The following is a 26,287-nucleotide window of genomic DNA, read 5'->3' as shown; positions in this document are numbered from 1 at the left end:
AGTAACATCCCATGTTAGACCTTTCAGCCTTAGGGTTGTCTTCCCCCAAGCATTTTGCCTACTCCTCTCATATGCTGAAATTTGATTACATTAGCTTTAGGACTCCGTTCACCTTGCCACTCCCAACCAGTGCTAAAAAGCTTGTGTTCTCTTCCCAAAACATTGTAAAGTAGGCTTACTCCCAATTGACATCATTGATTTACTTAGACGTCCAAAGTAAAATTAAACTACATGTACCCACGACACATAAATGTATTTAAAAAGTTGGACATGTACTTTTAAGTTTTACACTTCCTGGTAGTAAAAAATTCAAATAAGTTTTTCACTACTGCAAGGCCTACCTCTCCCACAGAATATCATTGGATTACCTCATTACATTATATATTTTGTTTGGGCACAGGTAGAAATGTCATGTTTGGTCTCAAAAGAATTGTAATTTAAAATGTTCTTAAATTGTAATGTTAGACTTTAACCCACACTTCTGAAAAAGCCACTTTTAGAAAGCTGGCATTTTTCTTGTCCTTACTACCTGGTGCCTGCAGCTTGTGTCACATGAATAAAGTGCTGACCTTTTATTATCCCTCCCAGACAGTAAGACAAAGGAGGACTAGGTAGTGGCAGGATGGACTGAACTGTTTTCTGCCCCACTTGCATTACAATGCAGCGGCCTCAACTAAGACCTCTTGAAGTCTGGGCAGGGATGAAGGAAATTACAGCACAATCTGTGGGAGGAAATCTCTAGATGTTTCAGCCAATTTAAAGCTCGCACCAGGTGGGAAAAAGGGACCCTCAGATCCACTCTACAGTTCACTCCTGGATCTGCATAGGACACTCAGAAGGCCTGCCTTTTACTACAGAGGACTGTCCTGCTGCTTGAGGCCTGCTTTGTACTTCAGAGGACTGCCCTACTACTTGAGGACTGCACTGCTGCTTGAAACCAGGATTACGAGAGTGACTCCAGCGACTAGTTAGCTGGTCTTCGGTACTGAACTACAGGAGCACAAAAAGCTACAGCAACTTGAACTCTGCACCTGTGCCCTGCCTGAAGTGAGTCCAGCACTTTAAGTGGCACCCACCCAGCCATGGACCCTTAGAAGACGTGTTAAAGTTGCCCAAACAGTTAAAACTCAAACCTTGGGCCATAGAAAGTTTCAGCCAAAAAGTGACCTGAGAACCAATAAGAGACCGGAACCTACACGCTTGCCAATGTAAGCCAATACTGGCCCAATATACCTCATGTATCTGACCAACACTCCATCTCTGCTGGCCATATCTTTCAACTTTGCCCCTGTCTCACGCGACTAGATGCCTAGAGCTGCTACTTTGATCTTTAAGGTGCTAGGTTTAACTAAAAACATCTGAAAATCATGCCAGAGGTTCTACTCTTTGGATATTTTGTCATTTTGGTGTTAAATAATTAACGTTTTTTCTATGTTTCTAAATTGGTGTGGAATTTTTCTTGTGTTTTCAACTTATTCCTTTTTGTCTGCTGCATAAATACTGTATATATTCCCTCTAAGTTAAGCTTGAGTGCATTTGTGCTAAGTTACCACAGGGTTAAAAACTGGTTATTTTTGGGACTATTTGTGATAGACCATGACAAGGACTTTGGTTGTTGCTTGAGAAGGGTTAAGGCCACCTCAACTAAAAATCCAATTTCTTACACCCACTACCACAACATCCCCACTATTACCACCCAGTACCACCAATAACCATCAAAACTACTAGTACCACCACCAATACTACCACTATTACAATACTACACCAATACCACACAACCAATACCACCACCACAAATACTACCAACTTTGGAATTGTAGATTTCAGTATGTCAGTGTACAAATCAGTATGATAGAGCAACTGCTGCAAACATTATAGGCTACAACTATATCATAATAGGCAGATATCTTAGACAGTCAGCACTAAAAGAACAAGAACGTAATAAATGTAGGCTTGAATGAAATTTCTGTTACGAGGTCATAATCTGCTATGGTGGCAATGCAAACTTCCCGAAATGACGCTCTTACTCATTGCATAATTATACAATGTGCACTCCAGAAATGTACTGCGAGCATACGAGAACAATGCAAATGACCGGATCGCAAGCAGCTACTGTTAGCCATGCTAGTGTTCAGCTTATTTTTGCACTAACTGTGCATTTGCATTTAAGATGGACGCAAGGATACGTACTGCGTTAAAATACAACTTCAAAACTGGTTTTGCATTTCACATCATTAGCATAATTTTACTGAAATTTTGCGCAATTATGGGATTTCACCAGTCCCAAATTAAATCGAGCAGAAAGTTAGTATGGAATGTCTAGATCTCACAATACAGTCAGGAGGGGCTAGCATAATTACATCGGTCAATGTCCCTTTTGAAGAGATTTTAGCATTTTGGTTAGTTGCCTCTGGTTTTTATTCCTCTTTGGGTCCATGACTAACAGCAGGGAGACTACCTCAATCGATGTCAATACGGACACCGTTTCTAGCTATGGGCTTTTCATCTGCAAATAACTGCTATCAGATTTGATGGTCTAATTATTTCAATGAATGCAAACCAAGACTGTTAACATCCAGAATGAATTTGGCTGTCAAACTGAAACCCATGTTAATAATGGCATGAAGTGAGTTGATCAACCTAAGGATAGGCAGCGAGAGATGGAGAGGCAGAGATGAAGAGAGAGCGATACAGAGAGCTAGAAAAATAACTATATTTAAACCTCATTTGAGTGGGCTCTATGTAGGGAGACCTGTTCCTTAGACAGAACAGCTCAGTTAGTCATGTCTTGCTGCATACATATCGGAAATGATATGAATTATGGCAGTGCTTTAAAATAAAATTATTTTACACTTTGTAATCTATGAATATGTAAAGGGAAGCTATACTGTAATTCACTTGAACTATTTGAGTCCACAATATCTTCTTACCAGGTCTTTCACTCTATATCCGTTTTTGGTATAAAACACTCACTAACAATTGCCTAACATGAAACTTTCAAAATCTTCTTAAACCGACAGGTCCATGGCAAATAGAAACTAACTCATCCTCGAAGCAGGGGACATCAGAGAAAATGAAGGCCGACATAGCTAAAACTGAGAAACAAACAGAAGCCTTACATAGAAGAGTATGTTCAACAAAGAAAACTATGAGAAACAGGAAAGCACAGAAATGTGCATAGACAATCTCTCACCTTGAGTCTACATTAGAAAAACAGCCTAAGGTCTCGAAAATAGGAGTGCGGATGTACACAATTTTCCTGACAATTAAACTTTGAATTCTGAGGTGCATCACGGTATACGCTGACTTTCAGTTAGGTCCACGTTATACAAATAGCGCACACATGCAAAGATGAGATATTGTAGGGCTCTTTACATAGTGGTTACAGTACCCTACATCCAGTAAAAGGGTATGCAGGTGGTAATCCTGAGAGAGGTAATCTGAATTTGACAGCCTCAATCAAGGGGGAGCAAGATGACTAAAGAGGGGGGGGAGCGTGGAACCTAAAACGAATGAGGTGAGAATTCATACTTTTCTAGATGTGAGCCACACCACCCTAACAAGGAAGCTAGACCTACAAGCCATTAAGAGAGAGATAGAATCACCCTAGGGCCGGGGTTGGAGACCGCACTGCGATAACCAGCTACATTAAGAGTCTGGGCTGAGGGGAAGACCTACCTCAAACCCATCAACACCTCGTGAATTCTTTGAGGTGAGAGGAACGTTGAAGAATCCAGTAAAGGGAGAGACCCATCTTGAACTCCGAGTAGTTCTTTTCCCCTTCCTGAATTGTGCTGAAGTTCATCGGCCCGTCTGATTTCGTATTCCCATTGAAAGGCTCGAAGTAGAAGTGCTCGCAGTATAAACTGGATCAGTGCCAGGAGTCCTCTTATGACTTTGTGTTGCCAGAGCCTTTGTCTCTTTCGACTCGCTCCCGCTCTTTTTTGTACCCCAGGAAAACTCCGGAGCTTAGAGGTTCAAAACACAATTTTTGCTATGATGATTACATTTGAGATAGGATTGTTGTTATTCAAGGCAGACGTGGGCTGGGCTGCGTGGAGATATGTTTTGCAAATTCTGAATCGTTGTAGTCGTCATAAATATTGCCTTTTAAAACTTGAAATCATAATATGGTTGTGTTACCTTATGATCCTGCAGTCTGGAGAAAAGCATCTGCCAAGGTGATGCATATGTAATCTGAGCTCGTGGTGGGATCGACCGCCTCTTTCATCGTTCTGCGGGGTGATAAAATACCTATCAGGTTGGTGGTTGTTAGCAAGACTCATTATCAGCACCTACTTGTGATTATGTGCACATTGTACAACAGTTTGCATTTGCATGTTCTAAAGCTACGTTGTATCAAACTAGCATATTTGCCTAAATATGTTTTCATTGGCTCGTGGAATCTACGAGCAGTACATTGGTAGCTAAAATGTGCCCATTTTATTTTTTTGTTTCTGTTTTTCCTGCTACAATGCATGTTTTTGCATCTATGCATTTTAACGCAGAATCAAATCATTTCATGTCATAGTTGAAAATTAAGTGGTCATTTTGGGAGAGCAAATATATCATAGTCAGAGTAATATATATGGTTTAAACAATCCACATGAAGCTCCTGCTCTTCAAATCCTCAATTCAGTCCTGAAAACCTCATGATGGGCAAGCAAACAGAGACCCCAGACTCGACTTCCAGCAAGTCGTAAGGCACCAGTGGTTGACTCTCCGGAGGATGGCAGTCAGGAAAACCTACAAGCTCCCATTGGTCAAATTTACACCCTAAATTCTTAAAAAAAAAAAAATAATAATAATTGGCTACCAGCAGCATACACCTGTTTTGTTTTACTAGACTCAACCATGTCAAAAGAGATGTAATGGAAAGTGGTTTAAAGGAAACCAAATGACCGGAGAGATGCTGACGGACAGCGAGGCGTGCAGATGCATTCTGAGTGCTGAGAGCAAAGCTGGGGATGCGGCTCTGCAGCGTGGGCCGAGGGCTGTGGGCCATGGGGAGAGACGCTGGCAATGGCAAAAAGGCCCCCGAGGCCCCTAAGGGTCCTGGCTCCGTCTGAGCCCTCCAAGCAGCAGGAGCTTCTGTTGTGTAGCCATTTTAGTTATAGCTCCATGCATGTTATTTTAGCAGACTAGGCCTTCCACTGTGCACTTTAACCTAGATATATTTTATTCAGCTTTGATTATTATTTTAACAATAGCCACATTTACGGTCTTGTTTTATTTCTCTCTAGCTAGCTGTTCTTTGCCTAGGCCAGCACTGTGTTCTTAAACAAGACATTTCTTTCACTCTGTGCTTCTCTCAAGGCTGCAGTAAGATAGGTTGCCGGGAAACGTGGTAACATTTCGTCTCTGGTTTTCATAGAAACATACACATCCTTACGTAGGGACATTTTCTCAGAACATCAGCTGTTTTATTATAAAAACACTTCCCCGTCCCATACACATTAGAGGGAGATTCCAGCCAGATGACCACAACTGTATGCCTATTGCTGAACGCTTCACTACAGCTGCTTATGCAGACTTCAGGCCTTTGCTCAGGTATGGGGAATGATGTCTTTCCAGGACTGGGGCGACAGGTGTCACCTGTAGTGGGTTAAGACTCCGGCTCCCACACTGCAGGCAATTCTGCTGCACAAATCCAGTAGTCTCATTAGAATAACGACAGCCTACGCACCACTGCCAAATCCGGCACTAAAAACGACCTGTGAGGCCAGGAAAGGCCCAGAACAGCCTGGATAGTCCTGGAAAGCCTTGGAACTCACAGTTTCTACTGGACCTGCAGCATCCTACACCCCACCAACGTATGCCAGGGTGGAAAGAAGGTCAGGGGAAGGAGGAGAGAAGGAGGCGGCGAAGTAGGGTGAGGAAAATTGTCCCCTACTCTTGTGGGTTGTTACTACTTGAACTGCCTGAACCTGCATAGTACGCACTTCAGCTCCAGTTTTTAGTTTTCCGCCCCTGCACCCTACTTCCCTGCGCTTCCCTGCACTCTTGCACTTTGACAAAGGGGCATATAAAGATATAAAGACTTAAGAATATAAAGATATATGTGGCTGTACAAGGGCTGCCCACCATTACCCGACCACTTTGTCACCAGTAAGGGATCGACTTGTCAATTGGTTGGTCTAAAGGTGACTGTGCTATGAGGACTGATGTGAGGATGTACAGAGACATTGAGATACTGTGATTTTGAGACACAGACACACAAGATGGTTGGCGCAGCAGGACAGGGCTGGTGTGGTGTGCGTGGCTGAGGCATTAGAGCCGGGGCCCTAGAGTTGAGCCGAAGAGGCCCAAAAGCGACCAGACCAGGCTCTAGTGCGGCTTGCTCCACTCTGTGTGCCCCTTCGCCACCTGGATTAGGACTGAGTGGCACACACTGCTGGGTCATCACAACTATAGTGTATCATCACATACAGTGGTTGACGGTGGTCAACAAAAAACAATTGGCCACTGCTGGACACCGCTGGTCGCGAGAAAACAACAGGAAATGATGCTGAAAAATAGACGAAATACCAGTGCAAGGCAAACAGTGCCAAGGCGCTCAATGAGAGTATTTAGTAGATTGAAATTTGGGTGGAAGGAATTTAAAGCCACGGCAGGGAATAATGACGTTCCCCCAGGTACCTATGCCCAAAGAACCCGATTCCATCCCTCCTACACCCTCTCTAGATGGTGATTGCAGTGAGGCTACCTCCAGACACCCCTGGAGGCTAATAGCTAGCTTCTGCCAGAAGGTGGATAAGGCACCTCCTTTACAGCAGATTTCTGAGCAAATAGAACCAGAGTAGCAGCCAGGGTTGCAGGGGGCTGCCCTGCAACAGGGACAGCCCTGGAGGAGGACGGTGGTAGAGAAGCCCAAGGCAGATGTTTAGAGAGAGACAGCGAGACAAGAGCTGCTGAGAGTGTTAAAACTGCTCCAGCTGGAACACCAGTGACAGCGGATCAGCAAACTCAAAGGAAGTCATGCCACACACCGAAGGGACAACAAAGGGCATTGGAAAGCCCCAGGATGGAGAGCGAACTTGGGGGCCCCAGAGAAGGGAGGGCCAAAAGGCCTTGCAAGAGCCCCTACTCCACAGTCACCCTAGTGGTGAACAAATGACATCAAGCAATAAACTGGGGGATCGGGGCAACAGCACCCCAAGGGAGAAAAGTGATTATCTTAATGAAAGCTCCCTGGTGTTCTTGGATTATAAGCTCCCTGATGTACCTTGCAGCCCAGTAGCCACCTGGAGTAAGGATGGCTCATGTGAGCCATCTAAGGTCTTGCTGGCAGTTGAAGGTAGCCCTGCGGCCTCAGTGGGGGCTGTGTTTGGCTTCAAATTTGCGAATAATAGCTCCTCCCCTAGTGGGGGGTTCTATTCGACTGATTTCATATACCAGAACATCTCTGCCTGACAGTTTTCAAGGACTAATCCTGTATCTGCAGAGCCCACACAAGGCTTTGTAATCTTTGAGGCTATGACGCATTAAATAAGGTTCTAGTTTCAATCCTCATATTATTGGAGAAATATCTTGGGAGCACTGAGCACATGGAGTCACTACTAACCATAATATTCCAGGCCCTGGTCCCGGGTGAAAGAACAGATGGGACGAACCAAGACCCACCTCCCCAGCCTTCCTGGCTGGTTAGCCACAGGTGGACCAATCCTTCATAACCTACAAGGACTACGGCACAGATGCAAACTGTAAATACCACCCCTGCTCAAACTAGGAGTAAACTAAAGACCAATGCAATCATGGCCAACCCCTGTGGTGACAGTGTCTATGACCATGGAGAGGATGCTGGGCTTACTGCAGCAGGGAGGGCAACCTCTCTGCAGATGAGTGCCAGGCTAGTCCCAGAGAAAAAGCCACAGCTATTGAATCCAAGGAGTCACTAACTGGCACTGTGGAGTTAAATGGAGAACTCTGGGGATGCAGGGTGACGCCTCAGATGAAACAGGGGTGATCTTGAGCAGGAGTAATAAGAAGAAGGGAAGTGCCAAAAAAAGGAGAAGTGGGCTACACCATTTCCAGTCTATTCCCTCAAATGGTTATTCTCGAACACCAAGAACCATATAGACAGGGGAGTAACCTCAGCCGTCAGCTCTAAGGATGTGCAAAGTGAGGAGAACACCGATATCAGAAACTCAGCTGCTTCCCCGCCTGCTAATGCCTCCTGGCAGGCTGCTAGGTGCTGGGCGGTAGTAGAACCCTCACAACCCATCCAACCTCGATATTGCGAGGATAACCATAGTGCGGGGGTATAGCGGAAGGAGAAGTCTGTCAAGAAAATCCATCAAGGGCAAGGATGCCTAGGAACAAGAAGAAAGGCTCCATAAAGAGAAAAATAACGGTGGTGAGGAAGGGACCAAGGAGGGTAGCTAAGACTGGCAGCCCTTTTCCTTGCTCCCAAGAGACGGTGGCAGTCCAAATCGAGCAGGAGGATTTATGTACACCCAGAGGGTGCTTCCTGGCTTGAACTGACACCTTGCCAATTATGGTACCCTCAAGGACCTAGACACAGAGACAGCCTGGATGTTTGTGATCTGCATTTTCACAGTACTGTTGCCCCCTCTGGTGTCGTGCCAGGGAGAAGATACAGTGGGAATTTGACGATCTCTTCCCGCATGTTGGTTTAAATCAACTCCTAAATAGGTCAAGATTATTAAGCCTCTTCTATGCCATACCCGAGCTGAGAGTTCTTTCCTCTTGCAACGTGAAACTAGTAAGGCTGGAAACTAAGCAACAGCGGTTTGACCATGGCAGGAGGTGCACCAATTCTACTACCCCTCAAGGTGATTCCGCCACCTCCTGCCCCTCGGCTCTGGTAGAATTTGCTCTATCAGACATAGCCAGACTAATCCTCAACCATGTGGATTGCTTCCACATCAAGGGGGTCGATGAGCTGCCATGCCCTATCTCGAACCAGGGGGAAACCGGCTGGGATGAGCAGTGTGGGAACAGCTCAGATATGTCAAGGGATGGTAGCCCCTTATAGGTACGGACTGGCATCATGGCAAAAAAAGAAGAGAACTATAACCGAGGGCGGCAGAGTGCGAGAAACATTGACCATCCACACTCACAAGAACAGTAGACAAATCAGGATCCCTAGTCATGACGAGAGGAAAAAAAGGATCAACTGCGAGGACTGGTCATGGGTAGCGGCTGTACTTGCTGGAGATTCAGGAGCTTCCCCAAGAGTATGAACTGACTGAACAGCACAGAAACTCCCTCTCTCTTCGGTTATTCCTCCTGTATGCACCCCATTATATCTCCCCCCTGCCTGCAATAATTCGAAGGAGGGCTGTCTGCAAACTCTGTCCCGGAACATAGCAGTTTTATCTAGCAAAATGGAAGACAATGATTGATTACAATATGTCAGTTTGCATGATATTTGCTGCTTCCAAGAAGCATGGGCTATTGAAGGAATATGCACCACTGGGTTCTTGAGGTTTGTTATGCTGGCCACCCTTTAAAGGCTCCCTTGAGCTACTGGGCTGACGAGCTCTGGAGCAGGCACCAGCATGCCAGGAAAGAGGTACTGAAACCGGGGGATTTATGGCAGCATTCCCAGCACCCCGCAAATATGTTCTCTGCTGAAGAAGGGACTAACCCAGAAACACATGTGTCCAGAGATGCACAGTAAAGGCTGTACCTACTTAAAGGTGAAATATTTAAAAATTAATGGAGTTCGTTTTTTGAAGATACTACATCTACCATGATGCAATGGGGCAGATTAATTGCTGGGATGTCAGGCAGGTGCGCTCCTAACTGTTTGTTATGCTGGCCACCCGGTCTAGGAAGGGACGCCCATCTGGGGGTATTTCAATATGGGTGCCGTGTAGGTTAAATTTCTAAGTACAGTAAGCAGCTGTGCCGCTCCTGATGGATTTCACCAACATTCAGCATGTGAGACAGGTCAGGAAATGACAATGGGGTGGTGGTTGAGATCTTGAATGTATATATCCCACCAGTGGGATCCCAGGGGGTCCAGGCACTTTAGAAAGAGTGCTCCGCATATACTGGAAAAAATAGAAGAGGCATGGTAGATGAAAAAACAATGCAGGTATGAAAGAGGTAGGAGTGTGATGCTGATCTGTGGAGATTTCAACACATTAGCCTACGACACCATCAACAGCAGCAACATCTTGCTGGGAGATCGCAGTATGGGGATCCCTGAGACAGCTATGAGTTGCTTTAAGTCTACAAAAAAAGCCGAAGCCTTTACTTATCTTTTACTGAATAATGGTCTCCGCTTTGTTAATAGGGTTCTAAGTCGGGTGGTGCTGCTAAGGCAACCTTTGACAATGGTAGATCCTCCTCATTATGTTATTGTCAATGTGGAAGGATGGACATCCATCCTCGATATGGCCGTGGTCAGTAGAGTGGAAAGTGATCATAACCCAGTTGTACTCGTTATGAGGACGAATGCTCTGGGGCTCAAAAAGCTCAACAGGGAGGGCCCCGGGGGTACATGAGAGGGAGATTGTCCTGTTCAACTGCAAAAGGAGAATACGGTGGGATGGTGAGAAGTACCAGCAGGGACTCCTGCAACTTGAATCTATAATAGCTAACCATGGACAACCTATCAGACACTTTGGCCAACGATTGCCCCTTGATATTAGCTGCTTACAATGATAATAGGGGAGATGAGGGTCCTGCGGTCTAAACCTGCATCATCTAAGTTAGATGGTAACACCAGAAAAGGGTAGTCAGGATGTAAAGGTTGGTTTGATAAGGAGTGTGTAAGGGCAAATAGAGATGTTTCACTAGCCCTAATACGGCACCATGATAGCTCTGCCAGTGAAGAGAAATTTAGAGAACACAGAAGAGATTACAAGTGCCTACTGGCAACCAAGAAACGGCTGTACCAAAACATACTGTGGGCTGAAATCAGAGCAACCGCAGCTTACCGTACTACAAAAAAATTCTGGAAACTAGTAGCTAGAATGGGAAGGGGGCAGCGAATGTTGTAGAAACCTGTATAGGCCCAACTGCCTGGGTCCATCACTTTAGTACACTGTATAGCACCTCTGCGGCTGATTCCTTGGCTTCTAGGCAGATGTGAGATGCCCTTTTCATCACTTCTAGCGAAATAGGAATTTTAATCCCGGAATTACTCAGAGCACTGGGAGCAATGAAGAGGAACAAGACCCCGGGCCCGGATTTGGTTCCGGTGGACCTTTACCACAAGGCAACTCATTTTTGGGCTGAAATTCTTACTAAGGTGTTCAATGCTGGCCTTGAGGGGAACACAGTTCCGCAGTCCTGGCGCTCTGCCATTTAGTTCCAAACTATAAGAAGGGCGACTCTGGCTGTCCCGCTAACTATCAGACAATCTCTCTCCTAGATGGAGCCGTGAAGGTTCTAGGGAAAGTCCTACTTAACCGCCTTCAGGGGTGGGATGAAGCCCAGGGTGTGTTAACAGAAGTACAAGCTGGCTTCCAGTCTCAGGTGGGAACTATTGACCAGATCATCCGCCTTTACCTGATTTCATATAAATTCACAGTAGTCAGGAGGTCCTCATTGTACTTCATAGATTTGAAAGTTGCCTTTGATTCAGTGGATGGGGCAAATTATGGAGATCACTGATGGACTTAGAGGTTGATGCCTCCCTAGTGAAAGCTATAGCGGCACTGCACACGGACAACACAGCCAGAGTGAGATACGGGATGGATGGGGAGTGCACTGACCCTTTCCAGGTACAAAAGGGTGATCGGTAAGGCTGCGTCCTGGCTCCCTTACTCTTCAGCCTTTTCCTGAACGATGTGGTCCACTACCTCTTAGTGGATCAGCTAGATGTCCCTGGGGAGCCCATGTCAAAGATACGATAGGGAACCTTCGGTTAGAGGCTCTCTGGGTGGATCCGGGCAGAGTTAACCAGGACACTGTGGGCCAGGTAAAAGGTATTTGGAATTTAACAAGATTAGGAAGTGCCAGGAACTCAGGCCTGACTCAATAACAAGCCACTATTTTAATAATGTCCATGACCCAGCTCCCCCGGATTACCTGGATGTGCTGTACCCCGAATTGAAGCAGTCTCTATATGTTAAATACAGGTTGGGTGTGCTGCCCCAAGAGGCTTTTTGGCCAGTACACGTAGGTTGGCGGCAGGACTCGAGTACTGCTATTGCACTCATGGGGAGGTAAGACAATGTGGTCACTTCACCCTGTTTTGCAAGAAATTTGATGTGGCGAGGCGCAGGTGGCTCCACCCACTTTTTAAGTCCAGTGGACAAATTGTACTAAAACTGTACTAGCACTTTGTACAAGGCTGGGGAATATCAGCAAACACAGCTCGATAGCCTCATATATATGGGCTGCTTGGCCCCGGCTGAGGGAGCTATCAACTAAATTAGGGCTGATGGATCCATAAGACCTACAAGGCCCTAGCTGCCATTTGGGAGATAGAATTACGGCTCTCTCCTGAATAAATGAGGCACTTTTTATTACCTTCAAGTCAATATGGCATCAAATTAACTGCTGCTAACACAAATCGCTATGAGCACATGCACTTTCTCCCTGAGGCCACTTTGTACAGGTTCGGTACCGAAGGGGAATGCTCCTTTTTCTAGATATGTAAGGGGGGGGCTGTATCTATAAACATATTTATTTAACTGCATACGCGAATGTGGTTCCTCTATGAGCAATGGACTTGTCTGAGTGAAGCCGATTCCTGCTATTATGTTTTTAAGATATGACTAATGATTTTATGTTACTAAGTTGTATTGTTTGCGTGTACTGTTTTTTATATATGGTAAGGCTTGTAGCTGAAACAATTAAATAAATACATTTAAAAAAAGGTTCCCTCCAACTGAAAACATCCAGCAGGTATTTCTAGAATCCAGAAGGAACAAAGAAACAAAACGAGTAGGTATAACAAAAGAAAGCGTTATTTGCATCTGTGAATAGCAATGAACATGAGACAAATGTGCAACTATCTGAATCAGCTCCTGCAGAGCTTTCTGAGTTTTTTTTTATTCTTATGTTAATCAATCCAGTCATAATTTAATACAAATAAGGTTTTTTAAATTTCTTAATAAAAACAGGGCCTTTTTCTGAAAAGGCTGCTTTACTAGAGTTAAGCTTTTAAATCTTAGATGAAATAAATCTACAACAGATACCCCAGAAAACCGAACCGCCTTCCAAATATATAGAGATTTTGCAGTAAGACTGCTCAACGACAAGACCGTGTAGAAAATCCAAGTACAATAACACTGGCTTACATCCAAAGCAATCAGAACTAAAACCACTTAGTTAATATTTAGGAGAACATTTTGGAAATTTCAGATGACGATTAGACTACAGAAGACTTTTTAGCACTTGCAGAATAATGAACTCTTGTCGGAATATCTTCAGTTTGTCTCCGTTTCAGACTTCGCATTGAGCTCGTCTAAATCATGTTGAAGAATTATACTACAAAGCTTGCACATTTTGCATAGAATCACTGTACACCAGTGTTCCCCATTCTTTTGACTTCTGTGGACCCCCAATTTATCATTACTGGAACCCGGGGACCCCACTGAATCCTTATTGGAACCTGGGGACCCCCACATTGAGTCATTACTAAACGCTGGTGGCCTAATCTGTTAATATTATTTAATTATCTAAGCAGTCATGGACCCCCTGAGGAGGCTTCGCAGACCCCACAGGTTTGTAACCACTGCTGTACACCACACCTTTCAGAGCTCACCAGTGGTGCTTCCTTGCTGATCTTGTGATGAGAGAGAAAAAATGATCATGTACATCCTCTTTTGCGCACTAAGAAGCCCAGGTAGTCCTCAAAATATTCAAACTGAGTAGCACAATTTTCCTTATAACGGTCATTCAGACTGACCAGAACCATCCTTAAAGCATGTGGACAATAGTTGATGGTAAATATTTTTCAAAACGCTATGCCGTACTCAATGCTGGCCGTATAATAGTGATATTTTTCTATCTTTCAATTATGCTGCCCTGCTGTACAACATAAAAAACAGCATTTCCTGATAACTTGTAAGACCTTTTTGGGTGCCCTCTTCTTGCTGTGGATTGCCGTCCTCACATTTCCTGGCTTCTGCGTCCCTGTGGGCCTTGCAGTCTAGTTTATGCTAACTTTATGTGCACCTACATCTCACTTATGGCTTGTTTGGGGCTTCGTGGTGCTGGTTCCTATACATAAACTGGTCATCCTTAGTTACCTGATGGGCAATGGGAAGGGGTTGTGGCTGCTTTTCTGGATGTTGCTGGTGGTCCTCAATGGATGGAGATTCCCCATCTCTCCCCCACTCTCCAGGAAACTTGGGCTGGATGTGGGCCTTTCCCTATGTGTGCTCCCCATAGGACCACGGTTCCTGTCTGTTGTGAGACACTACAGTCCCCTCTGCTTCAAAACAGGAAATTGCCCTCTTGTCTGCCTGGAGTGCGGGTTGGAAATGAGCCCGATGATGCTACCAGATTGTAGGGTCTTGCCTTGTGTTCCTATCTCACATCTTCTATGGCTATGGTGTGCCCCAGCCTCCCAGTTCCGGTTGTCTGGTGGTCTGTAGGTGTCTAGCCTGCCCTTTTCTGGCTCCCCGATATTACTTTGATACTCTTTCAGAGAAAGAAGACCCGTCTCCTCAGCCACATTGATAGGGCGTTGATGTGGACGTTCCCCTACATGTGGTTTCTGCAGAGCCTGAGGTTGTGGTGTAATTGTCTCCTAAGCAGCGCTGGAATCCCCTTCACTGGAGGACAGGTGAGTGACCCCAGTCCAATTTATTCTTCCTGGAGCATCGGCTAGGTTTGAAAGTAATAATGTGGAAATGGGAGGAAAACAGAGCCACTCTGAAGTCACCTCCTTTTTGGAGTTGGGGACACCAATGAATTTCTTAACACGTAAAAGTACATGCCTTTCACTTATAGTCTACCTACACATGATTACCACACCAGACTTCATAAAATGAACATCATGGCGGCAAAGAAGATAGGGCCACGCCATAGTAAAATAAAGATGGTTTTATAAACAGGTTGCACACATGCCAACCGCCTCCACTTCCATTCCCACCTCCATAAGGCAAGGCCAGAACCCCAGCAGTGGGGAATTCACACATTCTACATTATGCACAGTGCACAACCCAACACATCCTTCTTCCTTATGAAATAACTCAACACTAACAAAAAACGAAACTAAGGCACAGAGCAATCACAAAATGAATTACAATATCCACAACTATAGCACAAGTAATGCTGAGAATAATAGTCACACAACATCTGGGCATAACCCACTGAAAAAGGAATGCAGTACACTTGGGTCTAGCACTCATTCCGAAAATCATGCAGGTTTCCTTACTTGTCTTTTAAGATGACTATCTAGAATGAGGCTGGTCTCATCCATCCACTTCAACAAGCCAAACTTTGCACAAGCCTTCTTACACATCCTCTTAGGAACTATGAACACCTTGCTTTTGGGCCATATTTCCCCATGTTCCAACACCACCACAAATCTCACTCACTTACTTCATAGGCGTAGAAAACCTGTTGGCTTCTTTGCTACATACTAGCTCGATTCTCACAAAATCCCCTGCCTTCACATTGCATTCTCGTCCAAATGACCCCTGTATCTTGTAACTTAATCCTCACACCACAGACAACCTTCGACTTCGTTTACTCCTTTCCATCTATTCCCTGTTCAGCAGACCACCTGCAGCCTTTCCCTTCAATAACCCAAAAAGGCCCATTCCAATACAAGAGTGTGGAATGGAATGCATAGCCCAAATCATTGTGCTGAGAAACTCCTTCCAATCTAACCTATTTATAATAGACAGTTGGACATGTTCCTTAGTCATTAAGTAGAAGCAGTCAACTAAGCGATTAGGTTAGGGGTGGAGCAATGAGGTCTTAATGTATTTCACACCCACAGCTTGCAAATACATTTCCTTTTCATGACATACAAATTGGGAACCTTCGTCTGTCACACGTCGTCGCCGAGCTAAAGAAGGCAGGTCTAAACTGCCACACCAAATACTCCTTAAACTGGAAAGCCCCAAAGACATTGGAAAGTCAAAAATCTTCAGTTGCCTTGGAGGTGTTGATCAGTGGATGACATGGAGCCATCTGAAACTGAATGTTTCCAAAATGGAAATACTCACAATTGGTGACTGGAAAACTTATGACCCACTCTGCGCCTGACCTGACGACCTGAGACCACCTCCTAAAGTATCTAAGGAAGTAATAAACCTTGGAAATACCATGGACTCCAAGTTAACAATGAATGCCCAAATGGACCAATCAGCAAGGTCAAGCTTTATCACCATGAAAAATCTGCGACGCATCTTCCCCCACCTGGGATTTACACACAAAGTCCAGACTACTATCTCTCTTGTACTGTCTAAACTGGATTACAACAATGGCCTCTACCACAGACCATCTATATCAACTATGAAAAGACTACAACGGGTTCAGAACTTTGCTGCTAGACTACTCCTACATGTAAAGCCACAAGCCCACATCTCCCCTATGTTGAGGGCCCTACACTGGTTACTGGTTGCCAGAAGATCCTCCTTCAAGCTGCTTTGTATCAACGACAAAATAAAACATGAAACAGGATCAGTTTTTATCAGGAATAAAATCACCAAGTAAATTCAACATAGGAACAACCACTCAAGATTGGCACCTCGCCTCAAAACCCCACCATACAAGAAAAAGAATATAGGCGGTACATCTTTCTCTGTTCATGCGGCCAAACTATGGAATTCATTATCCACAAATATAAGATCAACAAATAACTATCTTGTCTTCAGAACACTACTCAAGAGTTGGCTCTTTCCTACATGCCCACCATACTCAAACAGCAATGTACAGCATATCCCGGTGGATTATATGTAGATGTGTATTTCTTTGTACAAATGTGTAAAATACCTATGTGTTTTTTAAATGGATACTATTTAGGCCTGCTTAACAAATGTATATATTACTTACGGTTAAATTAAAAAAAATATATATGTATATACACACACACACACACACACACACACACACACACACGTAAATATTTACACACACATAAAATTCTATGCTTAACATGTTCATAGATCATTACATAGTTTTTATAGAAGTGGTTTGAATAGATGTTTATGGGTCTAGGTTTTATTTATAACAATAGGTAAATATAACTATTTATCTACATGGACTTCCCTAAGGACATATTGAGGAAAAGATAACAAAAAAAGTAAAAAGTTGAATTATAAAAAATACACTAATAAATTACAGTCAAATACTGCAACACTTAAGTCGTGTTGATACAATACAAGTCGTGTTTATACAACTTTAAATCTCAATATATTATCTTCCTTATACAGATATTCTGTTTCTATGTAAGCATGTATCAATATATTATTTTAACCCGTACCGTATCAGAGAGAAAAAAAATAATAATTAATTCACTCCAATGTACTACTCTGCCTTAGCCCATACCGCCCCCAATCTGCCCTCTTACTCCATTCTCAGACTCATCCCAAACCTCATTCTACTACTTTGATCTCCAAAATAACCCTTCTTAGACTCTCCCCTCCTCTCTCCCTCATGGCTCACCCCAAACCTTAGTTTATTACTATGACATCCCAAATAACCGGACTAAATCCTTCCCTTATGTACCTCTCTTTTAAATAATCCCAACCCTCATCTTACTACTATGATCTCCCAATTAACTTTCTAGATGCTTCCCTCTTCTGTCCCTCCATTATTCTATTCAATCCAACTAACAGACTCACATGTCCACTGCTTAAATGAACTCATGTTTCCCTATACTAATCCACCACTAATCATTTTGGGTTCCAGAGTAGCATGTTACTCGCCGAAAAGCACTTTGATGCCTCGTTAGCGGTAGTAATTGTTGTTAGAAATGGGGTTTTTGGTTGGCAGTCAGGTTACCCTCTGTCCAAACCAGAACCCTCACTCTAGTCCGGGTAAGTCACACACAATCCGAGATTATCCTGTGCCCACACTCTGGTAGCTTGGCACGAGCAGTCAGGCTTAACTTAGAAGGCAATGTGTAAAGTATTTGTGCAATAAATCATACAATAACACAATATAGCACCACAAAAATACACCACACAGTGTTTAGAAAAATATATAATATTTATCAGGATAATTGTAGGTCAAAACAAAATAAAGATGCAATATGAAATTGTAGAGATATCACTGAAAAGTGATATAAAGTGTCTTAAGTCTTTAAAAAGCAAACAAAGTCTCTTTCAAGCACAAAGTAGCTGGTTTAAAGTGGAAAATCTCCGCAAAGGGCTGCAGAAGAAGAAATGCGTGGAAAAATGGAGTGTGTGTCGATTTCTCCCCTGCACACACGGACTTGCGTCGTTATTTTTCACGCGGCGAAGTCGTGTGTTGTTTTCCGGCGCGCGGACAGTCTCTTTCTGTGGGTTGCGGGATTACCAGATGTCCCGGGGTCTGTGCGTGGATTCTTCGGCTTGTTTTCCGGCTGCGCGTCGTTCCGGGAGGCTGTGCGTGGAATTCTTGGTCTCACTGCAGGCGTTGCGTCGATTTCCCCTCTGGAAGTCGGGTGGCGTTGTCCTTGCGAAGCCGTGTGTCGACGTTCCGGTCGCCCGAAGGTGTCGCGTCGATCAGCGTCGGTGTGCAGCGACTTTCTCGCCGCGGAGCAAGCTGTGCGTCGAAATTTTCGCCGCACAAAGAGTCCACATGAAAAAGAGAAGTATTTTTGGTCCTGAGACTTCAGGGAACAGGAGGCAAGCTCTATCCAAGCCCTTGGAGAGCACTTTTACAGCCAGACAAGAGTTCAGCAAGGCAGCAGGGCAACAGCAAGGCAGCAGTGCTTTGTAGAAAGGAGTCAGGTGAGTCCTTTAGGCAGCCATGCAGTTCTTCTTGGCAGGATGCAGGTTCTGGTTCAGGTTTCTTCTCCAGCAAGTGTCTGATGAGGTAGGGCAGAGGCCCTGTTTTATACCCAAATGTGCCTTTGAAGTGGGGGAGACTTCAAAGAGTGGCTAAGAAGTGCACCAGGTCCCCTTTCAGTTCAATCCTGTCTGCCAGGGTCCCAGTAGGGTGTGTGTCAGTCCTTTGTGTGAGAGCAGGCCCTCCACCCTCCCAGCCCAGGAAGATCCATTCAAAATGCAGATGTGTGCAAGTGAGGCTGAGTACCCTGTGTTTGGGGTGTGTCTGAGTGAATGCACAAGGAGCTGTCAACCAAGCCCAGCCAGACGTGGATTGTAAGGCACAGAAAGATTTAAGTGCAAAGAAATGCTCACTTTCTAAAACTGGCATTTCTAGAATAGTAATATTAAATCCAACTTCACCAGTCAGCAGGATTTGGTATTACCATTCTGGCCATAATAAATATGACCTTCCTACTCCTTTCAGATCAGCAGCTACCACTTCAATACTGTAGGAGGGCAGCCCCAATGTTAGCCTATGAAGGGAGAGAGCATATGCACTTTAGCACTGGTTAGCAGTGGTAAAGTGTGCAGAGTCTAAAAGCCAGCAAAAACAGTGTCCAAAAAGTGGAGGGAGGAAGGCAAAAAGTTAGGGGTGACCACCCTAAGGCTGTCAGGTCTAACAATTGTTATATGTGGGAGGCTGGCCTGGTTTGTGGTGGGTACCTAAGGTACTAAAGCCTTATACCAGATCCAGGTTTCCCATATTAGTGTAGTGTAGGCAGTGTCTAGAAGCCAGGCTCTCTAGAGGTAGCTGTGGATGAGCAGCCAAGGCTTATCCAGGAGACATGCAAAGCTCATGCAATACCACTGAGGTCAAACAGCACTTACACACATGAAAGAAAACACAAAAATAAAGGGTCTTTATTACAGTAACAGAACACTAGGTAGGCAACCCTCCAAGAGGAGGTAAGTAAACACACTAAATATGCACACTAGATATCAGCAATAGGCATAAAAAGTGACAGAAAACAGTGGCAATGCGAACAGACAATAAAGACCCTTGGGGGAGCCCAAAGCATATACTAAAAAAAATGGAATGTAAACACAGGACCCCCACCTAGGCAAGTGGAATGGGTAGGGGGGAGTTGGGGGTACTAGGAACCCCCAAAGATAAGTACCACAGTGCCCCCCCTAGCGACCAAGAGGAAAGGCGTAAATTACTAGATTTTCCCCGAAAGGAAGAAAATGAAGACAATGCAACACCTAGACAAGAATGCAAGAGGGATGTGTGTAGCAGGAAGGAGTGCTGTGGGTTGGGGCAATATGGAGCCTGAAGATCACTTGGAAGTGATGCAAACAAGCCTTGGCAGCTGCAAGAGACGCAGTGCACAGGAGTACTGTCCTGAGTGGCAAGGCAAGGGCTTACCTCCACCATAGTTGGACAGCTGGCAGAGAGGACCAAGAGTATCACTCTGGACCACCACCCTCGATGCAGGATCCATGCAGCTCAGGATGAGAGGAGATCCAGGCAGACAGTCGTTGTTGCAGTTGGTGCCTGCGGATGCAGGGGAGTAACTCCTTCACTCCAAGGGAAATTCCTTCTTCCTTCTTGTGCAGACTGAAGACTTGCCGCCCTCAGAGGATGCACCGCTGGGGAAATGTTGCAGAAGCTGGAAAGGAGGCGTGGTAACAATGCTGTAAGCAGAGTCTTTGTCATGGATGCAGATTGTCGGTTCCTGGTGGGTCCAGACATGGTTCCAGTGGCTAGAAGTCAAAGTAGCGGTTGCAGAGGAGTCCTGCTGTAATCTTGCAAGCCGAATCGGAGGACCCACCCAAGAGAGAGACTCTAAATAGCCCTGAAAGGGGGACTGGTCACCTAGCCAGGTGACCACCTATCAGGAGGGTGCTCTGACATCACCTGCCTGACCGGGCCACTCAGATGCCCCCAGAGGTCCCTGCCAACCTTGGATGGATTCAAGATGGCAGAACCCAGGGACCCTCTGGGGGAGCTCTGGGCACCACCCCTGGGGTGGTGATGGACAGGGGATTGGTCACTCCCCTTTCCATTGTCCAGTTTCGCGCCAGAGCAGGGACTGGAGGACGCTGAACCGGCGAAGACTGGTTTATGCTCAGAGGGTACCAAATGTGCCCTTCAAAGCATACCAGTGGCTAGGGGAGGCTACTCCTACCAAGCCATTTAACACCTATTCCCAAAGGGAAAGGGTGTTATCCCCCACCCCCCTGCCTCTCCCGAAGGAAATCCTTTGCCCTGCCTTTCTGGGCTTGAGCTGTTCAAGCAGCAGGAAGGCAGAACCCTGTCTGAGTGGTGTCAGCAGCTTGGGCTGCCCGGAAAACCCTGGAAGACTCGTAGGAGCAATGCTGGGGGTCCTCTGAGACCCCAGAGTGCATGGAATCAATCTTCTAATACTGGCAACAGTATTGGGGTATGATTCTGACATGTTTGATACCGAACATGCCTAAGTTCGGAGTTACCATTATGTAGCTAGACATAGATAGTGACCTATGTCCAGTACACACATAAAATGGCGTCCCCGCACTCACAAAGTCCAGAAAAATGGTACTGGAGTTCATGGGGGCACCTCTGCTAGTGCAGGGGTGCCCTCACACACACAGGCACTTGCACCCTGCCCTCTGGGCTAGGAGGGTCTGCAGTAAGGGTGAGTTATAGTGACCTGTAGTGAAAATGGGTGCATGCATCCTTTCACGCAGGCTCCAATGGCAGGCCTGCAGAACACTTTGCATGGGATCCTCATGGGTGCCATAATACATGCTGCACTCCATGGGGATCCCCTGGTACTCCAATGCCCTAGGTACCATATACTAAGGACTTACATGGGGGCACCAGTATGTCAAAAGGGAGAGAGCATAATCACTGGGGTCCTGGTTAGCAGGATCTTAGTGAACACAGTCAAACACACTGACAACAGGCAGAGCATGGGGGTAACCATGCCAAGAAAGAGGGTACTTTCGTACATTATATAAATACAATTACAATAATAAAACAAAGGTGGTTTTATTAACCAGTCTCCACACATGCCATCTGCGTTCACCTCCAGTCCCAGCTATAAAGGTTAAGTTTTGAACTTCAGAAGCGGCGACTTCACATATTTTAATTTCTGCACAAAGCACAACCCAAAAATGGATGGCCCCTTTCCAAAAGCCTGTCTTTATTAATAAAGGCCACGTGGTGGACACTCCCTTCTTCATTGCAGGTACCTTATTTTGAGTGCATAGGGCATGATATTTACAATACAGGTGCACCCGCAAGTTCAATGCACTACTGGTTTGTTTTACTGTGGCCTATTAGTTTCCATTCGGTCAGCTTTCAATAATTGAGACAGCTGGCGATCTACCGTCTCCCTCAACCAAGAGACTGATTTGGGGGGGGGGGAGGGGAGTGCTGATTTAGTAAATCAGTGATCTTAAACAATGTTATTTCAATCAGAAACAACACCCACCATTGTACAGTACAAAAATCAAAGTGCGCCTCACAAAAAAGTGAACTGATCAATAATCGGTAACGCGAGTCACAATTAAGGTATTCAGCAGTCACCTTCTCTCTTTGGCAGCTATGGTCTATATAAACTGTTCTCCGCTGAGCCTCAAGTCTGTGATACTTGTATAGTCATTTTCATGTGTGGCTGAAGCGCTTTCTTTTAGGCTCTCAGAAAGACACACCTCTGCCAGCCCCACCACCCCATGAACATCACCTTAAGAAGGTGAGTTTTTTCAGTGTAGCCACCAGAATTTAACATTTCCTTCGCTACGCGGCAGGAGTGCCCAGCGCCTAGCAGAATGGGCTACATTTATTACATGCCATGTTTTATTCTATAATTATGCTGCGTACAGTACTGTGAAACTTCTTTAAACGGGTAATAAGGAGTATTATAATTTGATGGTGATTGAGGTGATTTTGGCAGCGTGTGTGGGAGATCAGGTTCCTGATAGAAGGATTGTGGTGATTAACAAGGGATTAAACACTCACGGAGAACGAATTTTTAAGAGGGCAACTGCGGCTAAATTGGTGTGCTCCTGTTAAAAAAAAAAAAATAAAAAAAAAAAAAAAACACTCCCCAAAGAGGACACTGGCGACCTGGATCAGTTTCTGCAGAAAAAAACGTGGAGTGGCTCTGAATAACTCAGCTCTTTTAGAACTGTGAAGAGAGTTTACTTTTAAGATATGCAATTGTTTAATTAAGCCGTCGTAATGGCCTGACAAGCATATTTTGACATTCATGGGAGGATTGCTCCATGTCGAGGCATGAGGAAGGCTGAAACTTTCAGGAGGTTAGTAAAACAAAGGGATGCAGCACAGGAGATGTGGGCAAATGAGGGTGGTCGGACTGTCAGCGCGGCTGAGGTGTTTTAGGTACATCAAAAAACTTGCCTCCTAGAGACGAATTAAGAAGAATAGTTAAAGTTTTTAGGTTTGGCTAAAGACAATGCTACTTGTCTGGAAGATGCCAGGTCATCAGTTCTATAAAAAAGTAAAAGAAGCACCACAAATTGCCCAAATATGACCAAACTCTTTCCTAACAAATAGCCAGCCCTGTTTTTTTCTGCAGATGGTCAGTAAAGCGCAATAGGTTTACAATTAATGATTTAATAAAAATAGGATTTACAAAAGTACTTTTTTTTTTTTTTACATCTTGCGAAAAGTTGTCTTTTGTATTTTATAAGTTAGTCGAACATATAAACACATCTAAAATATTTCTCAATATGTACAATTATATTATCAATAGTTTTCAGACTTTCACTGGATTCCCAAAGAATCGCAGGAGTTTTCATGAAAAATCTAAGGAAAAATATGTAAGAGTCGCAGATTTTCAAGAGCAAAAATGTACTCGGACAGATTTTCCACTAAGTAATAAATCCTGCAGAAGCATGCTTAAGGACATTCTTTTTTTTGTTTTTACCATATTGAAAATATTTTCCCTTCAACTACACCTCATTCCCTTTTACTAGTCTGAAAACACACTTACTTTCGATTTTTACTTAAATAAACCTACATTCCAAAAGCAGAAATGACCTACAAAGGGGTCTGAGAATGCCCACTGTCTAAGACCTTGAGGGTGTTCCAAGCAGCTGCAGGAAGACCTACAATAGAAAGCATTTTGCCCCAACCCTGGAATATTTGACATTGGGAAGATTTCATCCTTTCCTCTATCACACCCTTCCCCTTCTCACAGAAAGAATACCTGATCACCCTTGGGGCTTTCCCTTCCCAAAAACAAAGTACACCGATCTCAAACAACTAACAAACATCTCTCTTATAAGGACATGGCACAACTGCTAAAATAACACAACCTTATCAGCCTATACCTCCAGGACCAAAAAGCACACCACACTCAAGGCATCAAGAAACCGATTTCTCCCCTATTTGAGGAAAGATCAAATCGCAACAATCTCATTGCTGTTATGGTCTCGGTCCCTCATCCTGCTAAATTTATGCTGACTTGCATGCTACACAACTGCAGATCAGAGGTAAAACACTGCAATAATTTTGCAGAAAATATACAGAGCTTCAGTATTGACACCCTGTTCCTCACTGACACAGTGGTCAGTGCCTCCTTTGATTGACATATTGGTCTGTCGAAATTCTGAGGTTAAACGTTTGGATCGTTCTGGTCACCCAGGGAAGGGATTGCAGTCAAATAGAAGCTCAAAGTAAACAGTCTCACAATTGAAAAGCACTCCTATTTTGAATGCACAGGAGCCAAACTCCAGACCCGGAAACCAGTCCCATCAAGTTCTATGTCATATACCACCCACCAAGCGACAACCAACTTTTCACAGAACAATTAATGGACTTCATAAAAGAACAATCCATGTAATCCAATAATTACACCTTCCTTGGAGGCTCTCACCTCCAGTGCAATTCCCAGAGGACACTCATGAAACTAAACTGAGCTCTTTTCTGAGTGTCATAAGTATACGAGAGTCCTATCAAGATGAAGGTTTCAACTCTCGACCTTCTAATTGCAAAAGGGATCATCTCCATGGAATGCTTGATTGAAGTCAACTGGTCCAACCACCACCTTATTCCTTTACCTCTCCATATATAGTGACCTTTAGCTTAATGCCAAAAATATTGGTTTAAGGCCTAGACTAGACAGATCAACCCCACCAAGCTCTATACAAAAAAACATGACTCATCGCCATACCGCATCACCATACCCCGATCAGAAATAAAACATGACCAATCTAGCTTCCATGAAAGCTAAGAGGCAGAAAACATAATTCCTGCACAACCTGTACAAAGAGCGAAAGCAACACTGACTGCATGGGCTGGTAATGGGGTATGCTGGTCTGTATCATGATGGTTCTTTCAGTGTCTGAATATGATACTGACACTGGATATTCACCTGTAACAGTGGTTGTGAGAGGAGGCCTCTTTGTGCATGGTTAGCCCCCCACTTTTTGCCTGATGTTGATGTGTCCTAGAATTTGTAGTGCCCAAGGCCCCTGCAAACCAGGTTCCCTGGGCCAGAGCTCTTTCTCTAAGTCTGTTGGGATGCTTGGCACAATTGGATACACACTTAAATATCACTGAAAGTCCCTAGTAAATGGGTACACCAGTACCCAAGGCATGGGATATTAGGTGTAGGCCCCTGAGGGCAGCAGCACTGATTGTGCCACCCTCTAGGGCCCTGCACCACGATACACCCAGTACTACCATTGCAGGCTGTGTGTCCTGGAGAAAACCTAAAAAGACAAATTTGACATAGCACACTCCCTGTGTGCCCTGTCTACCCTACACTGCATATGTTATGGGTAAGTCACCTCTCTAGCAGGCCTTTCAGCCCTAAGGCAGGGTGCACCATACTATATGTGAGGGCATAGTTTCATGAGCAATATGCCCCCACTGTGTGCTTGCCAAACCTGGGACATAGTGAGCGAACAGAACAGCCATTTTAAGTACATGTACTGGATACTGGTCAACACGAGTTCCCCAGCTACATGATGGCCACTCTGCACCCTGGGTTGTTTGATATCAAACAACTCAAGATGATAAATCCAAACTGGTACCATTATTATATTTATCCCTAAATGTACCCAGGGGTCACCTTACAGAGCAAAAGCTAATCCATTGATGCTGAATGGTTCCATCCAGCATGCCACCTCCAGACAGCTGATATACAAACCTTGGGGGACAGCCCAGTTTCTCTGGTTTGTAAGACAATGTCCTTCCTGGATGGAGGACCTAACAGCCCTCCCTTAGGAATGTGCACTCTCCTGGCAGTGAGCTTCAAAGGACTGCCGCCCTTCAAACTCAAGTCCCCAGGCCTGCTGCTAGCAGCAAATGGCTTCCCCCTTTGTCAACCCTGTCTTCTGGCGGGAGCAAAGGCGGGAAACTGCACAAAGGGTAGGAGGAGGGGTCTCACTGAGCATGCACCACCCCT

The 26,287-nt window shown here is 44.8% G+C and overlaps 1 protein-coding gene across 3 annotated transcripts in view; it reads right to left on the bottom strand.

Moving 5' to 3' along the window:
* Positions 1 to 26,287, bottom strand: part of GCNT4 (glucosaminyl (N-acetyl) transferase 4) — a 142,146-nt gene that overhangs the window by 84,246 nt on the left and 31,613 nt on the right. For 2 of the 3 annotated variants that reach the window (XM_069223808.1, XM_069223788.1), the window contains one exon: positions 4,144 to 4,235. The exons of the other annotated variant lie outside the window; for it this stretch is intronic. In XM_069223808.1, the coding sequence (XP_069079909.1) occupies positions 4,144 to 4,190 (47 nt within the window). In that variant the 5' untranslated portion in view covers positions 4,191 to 4,235. The remainder of the gene's footprint in view (positions 1 to 4,143; positions 4,236 to 26,287) is intronic. 3 annotated transcript variants of the gene reach the window in all.

This window comes from Pleurodeles waltl, chromosome 1_1, assembly GCF_031143425.1.
Source record: "Pleurodeles waltl isolate 20211129_DDA chromosome 1_1, aPleWal1.hap1.20221129, whole genome shotgun sequence".
Taxonomy (NCBI): Eukaryota; Metazoa; Chordata; class Amphibia; order Caudata; family Salamandridae; genus Pleurodeles; species Pleurodeles waltl.
This window is presented reverse-complemented; position numbering and strand designations above follow the sequence as displayed.